Here is a 17375-nt window from a genome sequence, read left to right on the forward strand (position 1 = left end):
GGGCTAAATTGGACCAGCCTGGTAGCCAGTCTTCATTGATTGCACATTGCACCAGTAAGAGCATAGTGTGAAGGTTCAATTAGCAGGGTAAGAGCACAGTTTTGCTCAAAATATTGAAATGCACACAACATTATGGGTGACATACCAGAGTTCAAAAGAGAACAAATTGTTGGTGCAGGTCTTGCTGGCGCATCTGTGACCAAGACAGCAAGTCTTTGTGATGCATCAAGAGCCACGGTATCCAGGTTAATGTCAGCATACCACCAAGAAGGACGAACCACATCCAACAGGATTAACTGTGGACGCAAGAAGAAGCTGTCTGAAAGGGATGTTCGGGTGCTAACCCAGATTGTATCCAAAAAACATAAAACCACGGCTGCCCAAATCACGGCAGAATTAAATGTGCACCTAAACTCTCCTGTTTCCACCAGAACTGTCCGTCGGGAGCTCCACAGAGTCAATATACACGGCCGGGCTGCTATAGCCAAACCTTTGGTCACTCATGCCAATGCCAAACGTCAGTTTCAATGGTGCAAGGAGTGCAAATCTTGGGCTGTGGACAATGTGAAACATGTATTGTTCTCTGATGAGTCCACCTTTACGGTTTTCCCCACATCCAGGAGAGTTACGGTGTGGAGAAGCCCCAAAGAAGCGTACCACCCAGACTGTTGCATGCCCAGAGTGAAGCATGGGGGTGGATCAGTGATGGTTTGGGCTGCCATATCATGGCATTCCCTTGGCCCAATACTTGTGCTAAATGGGCGCATCACTGCCAAGGACTACCGAACCATTCTTGAGGACCATGTGCATCCAATGGTTCAAACATTGTATTCCTGAAGGCGGTGCCGTGTATCAGGATGACAATGCACCAATACACACAGCAAGACTGGTGAAAGATTGGTTTGATGAACATGAAAGTGAAGTTGAACATCTCCCATGGCCTGCACAATCACCAGATCTAAATATTATTGAACCACTTTGGGGTGTTTTGGAGGAGCAAGTCAGGAAACGTTTTCCTCCACCAGTATCACGTAGTGACCTGGCCACTATCCTGCAAGAAGAATGGCTTAAAATCCCTCTGACCACTGTGCAGGACTTGTATATGTCATTCCCAAGACGAATTGACGCTGTATTGGCCGCAAAAGGGGGTCCTACACCATACTAATAAATTATTGTGGTCTAAAACCAGGTGTTTCAGTTTCATTGTCCAACCGCTGTATTTTATTATGGTTTCTTGTTTTGTTCTTTACATCAGAATCAGAATATGCTTTATTGTCATTGTCACATGTACAACGAAATTGAGAAAAAAAGCAATCTGGTCTTTGCATGAGCAATACATAATTTATATACAACAGAAATATTGAAGCAGTTGCATGAATAGATTATATTCTAATATTAAAGTTCTGAAGGCAGAACTGTGAGGCAGTTTTGAGCTCACCACTAGAGCCGCGACCCGTTGGTAAACAATGTTCAAAGCAAATGTAAACTAAGCAGTGAGAATTGTAAGAAGCAGAATTTGGATAAAGTTTATGTAGTATCTTTGAGAGTGTGCGTCCATAAGACCGGTGGGTTGTGTATACTGTTCCATAAGAATTTGTTAATTAGCTTTGTTGTTTTGGACATTTTCTGTTAGCTCTTTTTACTTAATAACCATAATAATAACCATAATGGATATGGATAATGAAGCTAGGTTTTTACCATGAGCTGGTGATTTGTATATTTAGTTTCCTTTTTCTTACTTGATCTCCACATCATAAGTAATGGAAACACATGACTGTAGTAATGATAAAACAGTATATTTCATTTGTTACCAAATATAGTTGAAGGTAGTTAGGCTTTCAGTAGTTGGGCGGGGCGTGAGAGGTGCATAATCAGTTACGTGCCTCAGTTACTGATCATACAGTTTGTACATGCTCAAACAGCTGTTAAATACAGAAAATGCCGACTAAAAATAATTTTCCCACCATCACTTTGGTGCCCCCTCTAGCACAACGCCCCATGTGCTGCATATAGTGCATATGCACTTTGAGCACCAACGGGTGTTGTGGTGAATGAGGGTGCAGTCCAAGGTGTAGTGAGTGTAGACATGGGGGCTCAACAAACAACCTTGTGGAGAGCCAGTACTGAGGGCCGAAGATGTTGACCCAGTCTGACCCTCTGGCTGTGACCTGACAGGAAGCTGTGGATCTACATGCATGTGGACAGTGGCAGTCCAGTGTCCCTCAGTTTGTCCATCTACCTCCCCTGTTCTAGATGGGACAGTGCAACATTGAGGGCTGTGGCTACTGCATCCTCAGTGTACCTGTACCTGTAGGCACAGTGGTGAGGTTGAAACTTCAAAAGAAGAAAGATGTTATATGACCACTGGTGTCAGTGCAACTGGACGGCTGGAAATGTGGGCTTTCTTGGACAAGGGGACAATGATGGAGGATTTCAGACAGGGTGAGACATTGGATTGGCACAGGGAAAGGTGAAAAGTCCTGGTGAGGATTCTAGCCAGCTGGTTAGCGCAGTCCCTCAGCACCTGTTCTGGGATACTGTCGGGTCCAGCAGCCTTCCTCAAGTTGTTCGCCTGCAGTGTGCTCCTCACCTCATGCTCCTACACAGTGAGGATGACGCTGCTCTGGGCTATAGTGTAGTGCAGCTGCTAGTGGTGGCACCATCTTAGAGCGGCAAAAAAAGAGATTCAGCTTCTTTGACAGAGAGGCATCAATGTCAGCAGCACTGAGGTTTGGATGTTGTAGTTAATGAGTTACTGAATCCCCTGCCACACCCGCCCGCTGTTGTTGCCATGCATGTGGTCCTTGTACCTCCTCCTATAGTCCAACATGGCCTTTTTGATACCTCTCTTGAGGTTTGCTCAGGGTGTGCTGTAGAGACACTTATTGCCTGACCTAAAGCTGCTGGACCTCTGTGGTCATCCAGGCTTAATTTTATTTTTTAGATTGTTTTGGCATTAGTGGCCTTTATTGTACAGTAATCAGACAGGAAAGAAGGTGGAGATAGAAGGGGGAGACATGCAGCAAACGGCCTGAGACCGGCAATCGAACCCAGGACAACCGCGTCATGGACTATAACCTCTGCACATGGTGGGTGCACTGTACCAACTGAGCCACTATCTCCTCCATTATCCAGGGCTTATTGGTCTTGTTAAATCAGTCCTGCAGCTGTTGGGAGGCATCCTCTCAACTGTTGCTTCGTGTATGCTTAGTATGAGGTATTAGTGCAAAGTCAATGCAAAGACCACTGTCCACTCTCTCCACATGCTCATCCAGGAAAAGTGAATGCTGCAAGTCACTGACTACATGCAATCTGCTGGGTTTCCCTTAGATAGAAAAACTTTTAAACAATCTCAACAATAAGCTGAATCCAACTGCACTGTTTGATAGTTAGGATTAATTGGAATGTATAAACCTGACTTAAAATCTGTATGAATGGATTGAATTGACTTTGTAAAGTGCCTTGAGACAACATGTATTGTGAATTGGCGCTATATTATTGAATTGAATTGATTCAATGGGTCAAGTTTTAACAGTTGTTATGATGTTAAGAGCAGATATTCTGAGGAGGACATAACCAGGAATCAAAAACAGGGACAAGTGGTTAGACTGGCCCAGGTGTGGTAGTGGCCTTGCCTCTCACTGTTGGCTTTTAGCTTGTCCATTTCCTATAAAGTTTACAAGGCAATTACTTACTAGCCACTGAGACTAGCTAGAATGAATTAGCCAAACAAAAACATTGCCACTGATTTGGTTTATCATACAAAATTAGTTTTGCTTCTATAATTTTTCGCTATTTAAAATTCACAACTTGAACGCAACTTAACACAACTGTAGCAAAAGTACAGAGAAAAGGAAGAGCAACTTGCTGAGCCTGAACAGTTTTTTTGGTGACATCATTAACCTTACGCTCTGCCAATGTCGCATGTCGATGATGTATTTGCGTCATATGCAGGAAGTGTCTGAAACGTTTTAGTCTGATGCCTTTTTTGAGACCTGATGCCTTTTTTTCTGAGACCTGAGGATGGCCTAAATGTACACCGTACAGCTGCCTTGGTGCTGAAAAACACACAGCCACAGCTTCCATCTGAGACCAACACTTCAGCTGAAGTTTGTGCATCACAGAGACAGTTCTGGGCCTCAAACTACTAATGCAGGCATGAACATCCTGACATACACATTTTCTGGTCAAGGAAGTGACATTTTGTCTAAACAACTGGTAAAATCGTCCTGTTTGTCTCTCTATCCAACAGAGAGATGTGCAGTGCCGTGGCTCTAACTCGTCGTGGCATTGCTCCATGGAACATTGCCTGTCAATCACCGACACTATAAGCAACATTAAATAAGTCCGCATTAGCCGTGAAGATGGAGAAGCAAAAGCAAATTAGGAAACGTAAAGGTGGCGCTAACATGTTGAGAATTTAAAAAAGAAAGCCCTCTAGGAAAGTGCAGCAAAGCATTTAAAAATGTCTGACTTGTACTAAATTAAATTCAGAAATAATTTATTAATCCAAAGGGAAATTAAAGATGTACTGAAGCCAGCAGGGATGGAAAGTAATGAATTATATTTAATTGCATTTGTGCAATTAAGTAGAATTTGTCTGTTATTTGCACTTTTTAAAGTAGTAGTAGCTGAACCTTTACTTTTACTTCAGTATGTTTGATTTAAGTATTTTACTCTGTCATATTTGGAATACCATCTGTAATGGAAAAAGGTACGAAATTAAAATAATAAAAAAAAACACAGCAGTGATCCATGGCTGGGTTAGTAATCAGATCCCAACATGGAGGCACATCAATCGAAAGCCAGAGGCGCTTTAAAAACCCATCAGACCCAGTTGAAGTTGACCTCCAAGAAAAAGGAGAAAAGCCATGGCCAGACTTCAAGGACCAGTTTAACTATAAGTACATTAAAGGCAATATCTTTATTATACAGTGTAAACTCAGTTTGCCCAAGGAGAACTTAATTTGTTTAAAAACTGAACATTGAACCTACTCAGCACATGGAGGTAAGTAAAAAGGTTTTAGCTTAGTGATAAACTATGCTAATGTTTCTTGGACAGTGGTGCATGATATTCTAATGTTTATAATATGTAATAACGTTGTTACCGGACTCAATCTAAAGCTAAAAATAGCATAATTTGCTCTAACTGGGTGCACATCTGATAACTGCATGTAGGGGGTCAATTAGTGGACAGTATCAGGTTTATGTTCAAGTCTATCACTGTGTAAACATGCACCGGTTCCCCCCAAGGCTGTGTTCTCTCTCCTCTGCTCTTCTCCCTGTACACCAACAGCTGCACCTCCAGTCACCAGTCTGTCAAGCTTCTGAAGTTTGCGGACGACACCACCCTGATCGGACTCATCTCTGATGGTGACGAGTCCGCGTACAGATGGGAGGTGGACCATCTGTTGGACTGGTGCAGCCAGAACAACCTTGAGCTCAACGCTCTAAAGACAGTGGAGATGGTTGTGGACTTCAGGCAGAACCCAGCCCCACCTGCCCCCATCACCCTCTGTGACTCCACAATTGACACTGTGGAATCTTTCCGCTTCCTGGGAACCATCATCTCCCAGGATCTCAAGTGGGAGCCAAACATCAGCTCCCTCATCAAGAAAGCCCAGCAGAGGATGTTCTTCCTGCGGCAGCTGAAAAAATTCAACCTGCCAAAGACTATGATGGTGCACTTCTACACAGCCATCATTGAGTCCATCCTCACCTCCTCCATCACCATCTGGTACGCCGCTGCTACAGCCAAGGATAAGGGCAGGCTGCAGCGTGTCATTCGGTCTGCTGAGAAGGTGATTGGCTGCAGTCTACTGTCGCTCCAGGAACTGTACACCTCCAGGACCCTGAAGCGGGCAGGGAAGATTCTGGCTGATCCCTCCCACCCCGGTCGCAGACTCTTTGAAACTCTCCCCTCTGGCAGGAGACCAAAACTCTATGCGTTACATTAACGCTCAGCTTGGACTCCTGCCATACTTGCACACCGATCATCTGCACTGTTGTATTGCTCTTGCATCTTGTACTGCTCTATACTTACTCTCACTCACTTAAAACTGTGCACATATATTTATATTATATTGTAGATATGTTTATACTGTTTAATTTGTATTGTATTGCACTGACTACGCCAAAACAAATTCCTTGTATGTCCAAAAACGTACTTGGCAATAAAGCTTTTCTGATTCTGATTCTGATTCTGATATATTATAATGTGCTATTTTAACAATAGATGTAAAAAATGTCTATCAAACTGGCAGCAGGTTAAGCATCCTTGAGATTGAGACCCGGGTGTTGTGAGATGTTGGAGGCCAATATGCCACCTTTTGGTGGGTGTTGAGTGTGGCTTTGTAGCCTCAATGGCCCCGTACAGGAGAGTCGTAGGCGTAGGTTGACATGACCTGCCCTTTGGTGAGTTACGACAATACTGAAAACATGGGAGAACTGTCTTGTGACAATCTCCACACTGAGGGTGCACACTTCTGCTGTCTTAAGGAGAAGGTGGAGCCGGTCTGCCAAAAGGAGTTTGTCGAGCAAACATTTTCTGTTTTCAATGTTGCACTCGGTGGATTGTTTGGTGCTTGTAGGCTCTCTCAATTTGATCTGATTTCTCTTTACTGTAAAATCTCTGACTTATTGTAACACATAAGCACATTAAAACATAATTTCTGTTGCTGCACTCTATGTTTGGGGACTCTGTGTTTCACACGTGTTTTTCTTTGAATGGTTAGGGGTTGCTAGCTTAAGGCTACCAGTTCTGTTGTTTCTCTGTCTTTCTCTGAGTCTCCTCCTCTCTTCTGCAGAGGTTACTAATATGTCTCCTTCAGTTACTCATATGCCTCCTTTAGTGATTATGGTAAAGTATGTGTAATAAATGTAGCACTTTTGTAGCTTTGGAAATAGCTTTTGTCGCAATTGGAGGCCCGGCTCTGCTCTGTTGAAAAACCAGCAGATAGTCGAGGCCCCTTAGCCACCAAGAGTAGCTCCCTGTAGGAGTCCTACAGCAGAGCCCATGCAGCCAGGACCGCTGGGTGACGGTACACAGAAAGCATAGTCCTAGATCCCAGCCCACAGGTCACCACTAGCCCGTCTGCGTTTCTAACAAATTTTCCCCACTCAGCAACATACTCTGAGAAGCCAACTCTGGTAATTGGCAGCTCCACAGTCAGGCAGTAGAGACACCAGCGACCATAGTCAAATGTTTGCCAGGGGCTAGAATGGGCGACGAAAATACTACCTGAAACTGCTGACTAAGGATAAGCTTAAATACAGTAAGATTGTTATTCATGCTGCCGGTAGTGACACCTGGTTACACCAATCAGACACCACCAAATGTTGTGTTCCTTCGTTGTGTAAGTTTGCCAAAACAACTTTGTAATTTTCTCTGGTCCCCTCCCTGATCTGACCAGTGACATGTTTAGCTGCATGCTATCATTCAACTGCTGGCTGTCTAGGTGGTGTCCTAAAAAAGATGTGGGCTACATTGAAAAATTGGCGAACATTTTGGGGAAAACCTTGTGTGGTCTGGAGTGACTGCATTTATCCTACTTTGGATGGAGCAGCTCTTCTTTCTAGGAATTTGGCCGAATTTATTAGTTCTCCAAAACTCTGACAGCCCAGCGTTCGGACCAGTAGGCAGAGTCATAGTTTAACACTCCTCTCTGCAGCTTTTGTACTGTTAGCCACCCATTACCCTATTAAGATAGTGTTTTTGACATGGCCAAAATTGAATAGATTAAAAATTATCTAACAGAAGGAAAGCATGAACATCTCATAAACACAATTTAGACTGAAAAGAAAAATAAAACAATTAAATGTGACTTATTGAACATAAGATCTCTCTCTTCAAAGACTTTATTAGCTAATAACTTGATTTTTGACAATCAGATTGGTTTATTCGGTTTCACAGAAACCTGGCTGCAGCAAGAGGATTATGTTAACATACAGTACAGACCATAGGTTTGGACACACCTTCTCATTCAAAGAGTTTTCTTTATTTTCATGACTATGAATATTGTAGTTTCACACTGAAGGCATCAAAACTATGAATTAACACATGTGGAATTATATACTGAACAAAAACGTGTGAAACAACTGAAAATATGTCTTATATTCTAGGTTCTTCAAAGAAGCCACCTTTTGCTTTGATTACTGCTCCGCACACTCTTGGTTGATGAGCTTCAAGAGGTAGTCACCTGAAATGGTTTTCCAACAGTCTTGAAGGAGTTGCCAGAGATGCTTAGCACTTGTTGGGCCTTTTGCCTTCACTCTGCGGTCCAGCTCACCCCAAACCATCTCGATTGGGTTCAGGTCCGGTGACTGTGGAGGCCAGGTCATCTGGCGTAGCACCCCATCACTCTCCTTCTTGGTCAAATAGCCCTTACACAGCCTGGAGGTGTGTTTGGGTCATTGTCCTGTTGAAAAATAAATGATGGTCCAACTAATCGCAAACCGGATGGAATAGCATGCCACTGCAAGATGCTGTGGTAGCCATGCTGGTTCAGTATGCCTTCAATTTTGAATAAATCCCCAACAGTGTCACCAGCAAAGCAGCCCCACACCATCACAGCTCCTCCTCCATGCTTCACGGTGGGAACCAGGCATGTAGAGTCCATCCGTTCACCTCTTCTGCGCCGCACAAAGACATGGTGGTTGGAACCAAAGAGCTCAAACTTGGACTCATCAGACCAAAGCACAGATTTCCACTGGTCTAATGTCCATTCCTTGTGTTCTTTAGCCCAAACAAGTCTCTTCTGCTATTTTACCATGAAGGCCTGGTTCACACAGTCTCCTCTTAACAGTTGTTCTAGAGATGTGTCTGCTGCTAGAACTTTGTGTGGCATTGACCTGTTCTCTAATCTGAGCTGCTGTTAACCTGCGATTTCTGAGGCTGGTGACTCGGATTAACTTATCGTCCCCAGCAGAGGTGACTCTTGGTCTTCCTTTCCTGGGGCGGTCCTCATGTGAGCCAGTTTCTTTGTAGCGCTTGATGGTTTTTGCGACTGCACTTGGGGACACTTTCAAGGTTTTCCCAATTGTTCGGACTGACTGACCTTCACTTCTTAAAGTAAAGATGGCCAGTCGTTTTTCTTTACCTAGCTGCTTTTTTCTTGCCATAATACAAATTCTAACAGTCTATTCAGTAGGACTATCAGCTGTGTACTGTATCCACCTCTGCACAACACAACTGATGGTCCCAACCCCATTTATAAGGCTTGAAATCCCACTTATTAAACCTGAAAGGGCACACCTGTGAAGTGAAAACCATTTCAGGTGACTACCTCTTGAAACTCATCAACAGAATGCCAAGAGTGTGCGGAGCAGTAATCAAAGTAAAAGGTGCCCACTTTGAAGAACCTAAAATATAAGACATATTTTCAGTTGTTTCACACTTTTTTGTTCAGTATGTAATTCCACATGTGTTAATTCATAGTTTTGATGCCTTCAGTGTGAAGCTACAATATTCATAGTCATGAAAATAAAGAAAACTCTTTGAATGAGAAGGTGTGTCCAAACTTTTGGTCTGTACTGTAAATGAGTCATCACCTTCTATTTTTTTTTTTTTTTCACATACCTTAAAATACTGGGTGAGGAGTGGAGTAGCAACCCCCTTTCAGTCCGATTTATTGACTGTAGTCCCAGACCAATCAATAGCTACAACTCTTTTGAATACTTGATCTTTAGTTTTCCTCATCCAAATTGCAAAGCACTAAAACCACTTTTGTTGTTTTGTACCATGCACCAGGCCCTTATTTTCCAATTTTTAGATTAGTTATCATGTTTCAAATATGATTTAGTGTTAAATACAGTTAAGGTCATGATAGTGGGGGATTTTAACATTCATTTTGACACTGAAATTGATAGCCTAAATATAGCCTTCAACGTTATCTTAGACTTAATTGGCTTTGCTCAAAACATTAGCAAACCTACCCACCTTTGTCTTCTTTCTGTGGACCTTGTGCTGACATATGGCATTGATTGTGAAGAAATAACCATATTTCCTCATAACCATGTCCTGTCTGACCCTTTTTTAATAAACTTTGAAACCTCCTGTCTTGTTCCGGTACGAAAGGAAACTCACCCATCAGTCCTCAATGACTATGGACCTGTTGCTCTGACATCCCACATTATGAAGGACCTAGAGAGACTCCTGTTGGCCCACCTGAGTAAGCAAACAATAAACTATCAGGAACCCATTCAGTTTGCTTATCACTGTGGAGTTGGAGTTGAAGATGCCATCATACACCTGCTTCAACAAACCCACTGTCATCTGGACAAAACCAGCAGCACTGTGAGGATCACTGGGGACTCCTCAGGAACCTCTGGAAATCTTTGTGAAAAGAAGGATTCTTCATAAAATGAAGAACATTATGGAGAACCCTGAGCATCCTCTTCATGAGACTGTCCTACAACAACAGAGTGTCTTCAGTCAGAGGCTTCTTCAGATGTTCTGTTAGACAGATCTATACAGGAGATCCTTCCTGCCCACAGCCATCAGCATCTACAACGGCTCTTAGAAGAAACCTTTATAATATGAGCTACAACATTTAATTTCCCTTTGGGATTTATAAAGTATTTTTGAATTGAATTGAATAATTAATGGCTTTATATGTGTAAGGGAGAATTTTAAATTCTACTCTGGATTTTACTTTGTTCTCAGACTCATGGTTTACTGGTGGTTCCTAGAGTCTCTAAAGGTATAATGGGAGGCCGATCCTTTAGTTATCAGGCCCCTCTCCTGTGGAACCAGCTCCCAGTTTTAGTCCGTGAGGCAGACACCCTGTCTACTTTTAAGAGTGGCTCAGGTTATTCTGAGTTATCTCTGTAGTTATGAGGTGACTGTAGTTGTCTTGCAATCAGAAGGTTGTGGGTTCAATTCCAGCTTCCTCCTGCCATATGCCCCTTGCCCAGGGGCACATTGACCTCGAGTTGCCTACCTATCGGTGTATGAATGTGTTAGTGAGATTGGGTGAATGTGGCTCTAAAGGGCTTTGTGCTCTGTATGACTGGAAAGGTGTTATATAAGTTCAGTCCATTTTACCATATATGCTGCTATAGGCTTAGGCTGCTGGAGTGACCACTTTCACTCTCTCTGCTACATTCTCATACTAATCTTCAATTTTGCATTATTTGCTGTTATTGAAGCTTTTAACTTTAGGTTCTCTCTCTGTTTTTTTCTCTTCCTAGAAGCTACATCTGCCCTGGCTCAATGTTATACTGTGGCACCTTCCTGGAGGGCAGCATCGGCCAAGCTGCTGCTGCCAACAACTTAATGCTCACCTTATACAGATGATCCACCTGGCCCTGTCTTTCAGTGTTAACCGTGTCTCTCCTAGACATTGCTACTGGCTTAGCTTTTGCTGTGACCTACTGGATGTGAAAAGAGGGTTTCTAGTGTTTCTCCGGTGAGGTCCCAAGGGGCTCAATTCAATTCACATTCAGAAATACTTTATCAATCCCAAAGGGAAATTAAATGTTGTTGTAGCTCATATTATACAGGTTTCTTCAAAGAGCCGTTGTAGATGCTGATGGCTGTGGGCAGGAAAGATCTCCTGTAGCGGTCTGTCTTACAGCAGATCTGAAGAAGCCTCTGACTGAAAGACACTGTTGTCATTCTGTGCAGTTCCATGGAGAGGATGCCCAGGGTTCTCCATAATGTTCTTCATTTTATGAAGAATCCTTCTTTTCACAATTATCCCAGAGGTTCCCAGAACAGAGCCAGCCTTCTTTATCAGCTTGTTGAGCTTTTTTAAGTCCTTGCCTCTGATGCTGTGACCCCAGTAGAAGAGATCCCACTCTCCACAACAGGCCTATGGAAGATATGCAGAATCTTGGTGCAAACCCCGAAGGTCATGAGCTTTACCAAGAAGTACAGTCTGCTCTGTCCCTTCTTGTAGATGATTTCACAGTTGCATCACCACTTCAGTCTGTTGTCCAGGTGAACAAGGAGGTATTTATACTCCTCCGGCACCTCCACTTCTTCTCCCATGATGGAAATAGTGTTTGCACCATTCTTGTTTCTCTTAAAATCTACAATCATCTCCTTTGTTTTATTCACGTTCAAGATGAAATGATTGTTTCCACATCCACACAGCTCCCTATACTCATCTTCTTGTCCATCTCAGATCCACCCCACAACTGCATAATCATTTGAGTATTTCTGCAAATGACAGAAGTCTGTCTTGTACTGGAAGTCTGAGGTGTACAGAGTGAAAAGGAATGGTGAGAGAATAGTCCCCTGTGGTGATCCTGTGCTGCTGACTACCTGGTTAGACTCACAACCCTTCAGTCTCACATGTTTGCAGGTAGTCTTTGATCCAGGAGATTGTTGAGGCCTCCACCTGAGTCTTCTGGATTTTCTGACAAAGCAAATCAGGTTGGATTGTATCAAATGCACTGGAGAAATCAAACAACATGATCCTCACAGTGCTACTGGCTTTGTCCAGATGACAGTAGGTTTGTTGAAGCAGGTGTATGATGGCATCTTCAACTCCAACTCCACAGTGATAAGCAAACTGAAGGGGGTCCTGATGGTTTACTGTTTGCTTACTCAGGTGGGCCAACAGGAGTCTCTCTGGGACCTTCATAATGTGAGATGTCAGGGCAACAGGTCTATATTCATTGAGGACTGATGGGTGAGTTTTCTTTGGTACCGGAACAAGACAAGTGGTCTTCCACAAAATTGGAACTTTTTTCTGGGCCAGGCTAAGGTTGAAAATGTGCTGCAGAATCCCACAGAGCTGCTCTGCACTGGCCATAGGGCTGACACGATCTGGACCTGCAGCCTTATTCTAGTTCAGTCTTTCCAGTTGTCTCTTTACTTGAGTTCTTGAGACACACAGGTGGAAGGGGGAGGCAAAGGGAGCATCAGCATCTTCTCATTTGGTTGAAGGCAAACAAGTAGGATCAGAAGGGTCCAAGGCTGACGTGGAAGTTAAAACATTCGAGGTGTGACAGGAAACCTTTGGCTCACAGGAGCGTGGGATGTCTGTTTGGTTGTGAGCAGAAGAGAAGGATGCGGAGCTTGTTTCTGAACGGAACCTGGTAAAAAATGTGTTTAGTTCATTGGCTCTTTCCAGACATCCATCGGTCCAATTGTACTTCTGCTTGAAGCATGTGATCTTCTTCATCCCTGACCACACATCTCTGATATTGCATTCACTGTCTGCAAGGTATCATCCAGTTCAAGCTGCAGTTTAACACGCTGGTCGATTTCCAACATTAACTTCTGCTGGTACAATCGAGTGAATTGACCTAGCACATCTGCAACCCGTCTACGTTTGCCGGGTTCTTAATGGCCTGGAGACACTCCTGAATCATTGTTTTACATTGCTCAGTTATCAGTGCATAATCATTAAGACCTTTGAGGATAAAAGACCTCTGAGGATGAAAGAATCAAAGCCCCAATCACTTCCTGTACCTGTATCCCTGTGGAGCCCAATGCACTATGACAAAACAACGACGAGACAAAACAAATCAAGCTGTTGTTTATGAACAATTGCAAAAATCAGTTAGCTACACAAACCGAAATAAAATTGTCAAATGTTATTCTTAGCTTCAAATGAATGTTAGTGGTGCAACTATGGGTACCTTATCTTTTAGCAGAACCTATAAAGTTAGACAAACTAAAGTTAATTGTATCATTTACCAAAACATGCTGCACACATAAGGAAAACCCTGCAAAAATGTATAAATTTTAAAACATAAGTGGTAAAGAATGATAGATTACTTCAAACCTTAGACAAGTTAAGCCCTCTGATCACATGTGATGGTATTAACCTTCTGTGTCAATAAACAAAAACAACAAATTATTCAATCTAATTTGTTTATTTATGTAGTTGCAATTGTAATTATCACTAGTGAATACCAGGTGGCACAAAGTGCCTGTCTGTAATGCGAATCCAGGTGCAATTGCAACTGCTCCAATGGCCACAGGATGGGGGTGGTGTTGCTTCTTTGACTGGGAGAGTATTAGTTACAGCTGTGGTTACACCTAACGGACACCAGAGGCGGGATGCCTTCAAGGAAGGATGCCTTCTAGGCAGGATGCCTTCTAGAAATTCGGTTGCTATGGTAACTTAGACTGCTCTGCCAAGCTGATTACCAGAGTTCAGTTACAGCTATGATATTAAATTGAATTTCAAATAACAACTGCACCAAACAGCCACATATAACCCAACAAAGCACCAAAACAAATATTACTTCTCTGCATTAAAATTGAGCAATTCCTAACCAAACTGATACTTTATGAAATACAAGCACTTTTGGCAAAAACTCTGAAGTATCGAATAAGATCTAAGGCTTCAAAGATGTCAGGGTCATGTTACTTTGTATAGACAGTGATATCTGTCATTCTATGGCTCATCCAGGGCACCAATAATGCAAGGATTTATGATTATTTGATCATAAATATTTATCAAAAATTGTAATTAAAAATCATAATGAATACATTCCAACCAAAAATCATAAATTGATTTTAGACATACACTCTGGGGTTGTGATTATTGGGCCAACAGCACTTAATAATTACAATTAATTAATTGTCATTAATAATTGACAATTATTAACCACAGCCACGCTAAATGTCAATGTGTTATCATCAACCAAAAGTGGTAAATCGAGCCTTACCTTGGTTGACAGGAAATCAGTCTTACATAAAATAAACACAAACGCTGTCTCTTTATGTGAAACATTTCTGAAATGAATAATTTCCTCTATTTCTCCTATTTAGGTACAATGAACTTTTCACCTTATTAAAGCATACACTACTCTACAAAAGGTGTGATTAATCAAAACTAAGGATACACACTAGTATAGATGGACATCAAACCAGCTGCTTATGGATGGAACTGGCAATAAATCAACGCTCTGGATTTGTATATGGAATAATAAGGGACCACTGAGAGTTTTTCCATATATGCGACAAAGCTCAGGGGTAGCTTAACGCCTTAGCCGCTAACAGATGAGGGGGAGCTGGCCACACAAAGGGTCATAAACCCAAAACTGGAAGCAGTGGTAAAGTACTGAGCCAGAAACGATGAGGCTATGGAAATGATCAGAAATCAGCACGAGGCTCACATCGCAGCCTGCTTCAGAAGAAACATCAAGTCCAACTTTAATCTCCAACTGATTTAGGTGCAGCCCATCGAAAGCATAGTGAACATGAAAAAATTCAACAAACTTTGTGCAGGCGCACCCACAGTTCAAACACATTGAAACTGCACTCAAACATAACTCAGCATTGCTCAATAAAACATTGCATGCAATGTACAAGTTAATAAATTTGACCAACTACGTGGCAAGTTTAGATCACCCTAATACTTATTACTTTACTTTGCCCAGGACTAAGGAAAAGTAACAAAGAACAACAATGAAATTACTTGAAGCCGTTCCTCCTGGGATGGGTATGAAGAATGAGGGGTGTAGTTAGAGTCCGTGAACAACTCAAAACGGTCAACTTCTTCTCCTTCGGCAAAGGGGGAAATATGATGAACTATTAACCATCGACTAGAACAAACAAGAAGGAAAATTGGTCTCTTTACAAAACCGCTGTGGGGTTTTTAATCAGACCTGAGTAGTGGCGCTACAAGCAGGTTTACGATAGGACGTACATTTTCTGGTTTCTTCTCCCTGCAAGATTTCCAGCTTTGTCAAGCTTTTCTCATAACTGGCCAGTGACAGAGACTGAAGTTAAAACCGTCCCTGGGTTTCTCCAGAGATTGCCTCCTTGCGTGGAGACCAGCAGGATACCAGGACTGGAAGAGCGAAGTTGTGTTATCCTGAGCCGAATTAGAAAACCTCGGCCAGTGATGTAAAGCTACAATGCAGGCTGGGAGGTGTCTTACAGTCCGTCTTTACCTGACCAATATGCACGGTGTAGAAATAATAATAATAACGAAATGGTGCGGCTCTAACAGACTCCAAGTAAAGTAAATACATTCCAATAGATCCTAGTTACCGAACAGTGCAGTCAAATTCAGTTTATTATTCAAATTGGTTAAAAGGTTTTGTGTCTAAGGGAACCCAGACGGTTGCATCAGTCAGTGACTTGCAGCATTCACTCCTGTTCAATGTATTAACCTGTTTATGCATTGGTGACACTGAACTTTGTACATATTGTAAATAATAGCCTAGGTCTTCTAACAACTAGCATATTACTACTATGTAAACACCACCTTATTACATCTTACCATTAGCATCTGCATCATATATGCTACACAGGTTTCGCTTTTTATGGTAATATCCAAAGTGGATTGGGTTTGTATAATAGCTCAGCAAAACTGTATAGAAATAATATCATCTGGAAAATTAAGGCAGAGGATGTTTGCTCACCTGGTGTAGCAGTGAAGGTGGAAACAACGGTCTTGAAACCTAACATCTTACAGATGACTCTCCCTTCTAAAGTGCTAAAGTTGTCATCACAAATGGTGCCCCAGACATTATTGTACATGACTTCCACTCGTCCTTTGTTTTTTCCAGGCACTAGACGCACATTCACTGTGGTGGCACAAAGTTTTAGGTAAAAGTTAATTACTAACTGTAAAGAAGACACATTAAAGCTAGTATCAGATAAAGAAGCACACACCCCATTCATCAGTGTGGGCTTAACATGTGTGAGAGGAATGGAGACATACATTAAGATAAGCCAAAAGCAATTGACAAAGGGATAGATAGTAATAGCCGGACAACGCTTAACTAAGGTTTTTCCAGTAGTAAACAGCCTCCATCAGTTGTATGCATAAGGACCAATCTGTATCAACCAGTTTTCAATAATGGCCAATCACATAATAATTCATTTTATTTTAATTGTAATAAAGGCAATAACTTACCAATTTTGTAATAAAGATTTTGAGCCAATAACTTGAGCAACGTAACAGGTTATTATGGTTAAATCCTTGTAAAATAACAGCATTTGTCAAAAATAGTTTGTTTTTACTCAGCTCATTAAAACTTATTCCATCAACCAGGATATGTATCATGCAACTCTTTTTCTCCTTAACTGTGGTTTAAAATGGTAAATGCTTGGAATCTATATAGCGCTTTCTACAGCATGTGGCAGAAAGAAGCTGGAATCAAACCCAAAACTTTTAGATTGCAAGAGGACCACTCTAGCAACTGAGCAAATTCACCTCGCAGTCATATTAATTGCCAACATCTTGTACTCTCCAAGAAATTACCGCGATTTTTAATATCCCTTTAAAATGTTTTAAAAATATCTGCATCACACAGATCCAATAGTAGCTTTTTTATTGCCACAGTTCATACAGCTTATTTTTCCAAACAATATATGCCATCTTTCCCATATATTCATCAAATGTTACTGCTCGTCTTTTCATTTATGTAGCTGTTGCGTATAAAGTCTGCTATGTATG

General features: G+C 42.0%; 1 protein-coding gene across 3 annotated transcripts in view; it reads right to left on the reverse strand.

Moving 5' to 3' along the window:
• The window catches only part of marco (macrophage receptor with collagenous structure), a 45741-nt gene that overhangs the window by 661 nt on the left and 27705 nt on the right, over window positions 1-17375 (reverse strand). For all 3 annotated transcript variants that reach the window (XM_047369804.1, XM_047369805.1, XM_047369803.1), the window contains one exon: window positions 16336-16500. In XM_047369804.1, coding sequence (XP_047225760.1) covers window positions 16336-16500 — 165 coding nt within the window. The remainder of the gene's footprint in view (window positions 1-16335; window positions 16501-17375) is intronic.

This window comes from Girardinichthys multiradiatus, chromosome 7 (genome assembly GCF_021462225.1).
Source record: "Girardinichthys multiradiatus isolate DD_20200921_A chromosome 7, DD_fGirMul_XY1, whole genome shotgun sequence".
NCBI lineage: Eukaryota > Metazoa > Chordata > Actinopteri > Cyprinodontiformes > Goodeidae > Girardinichthys > Girardinichthys multiradiatus.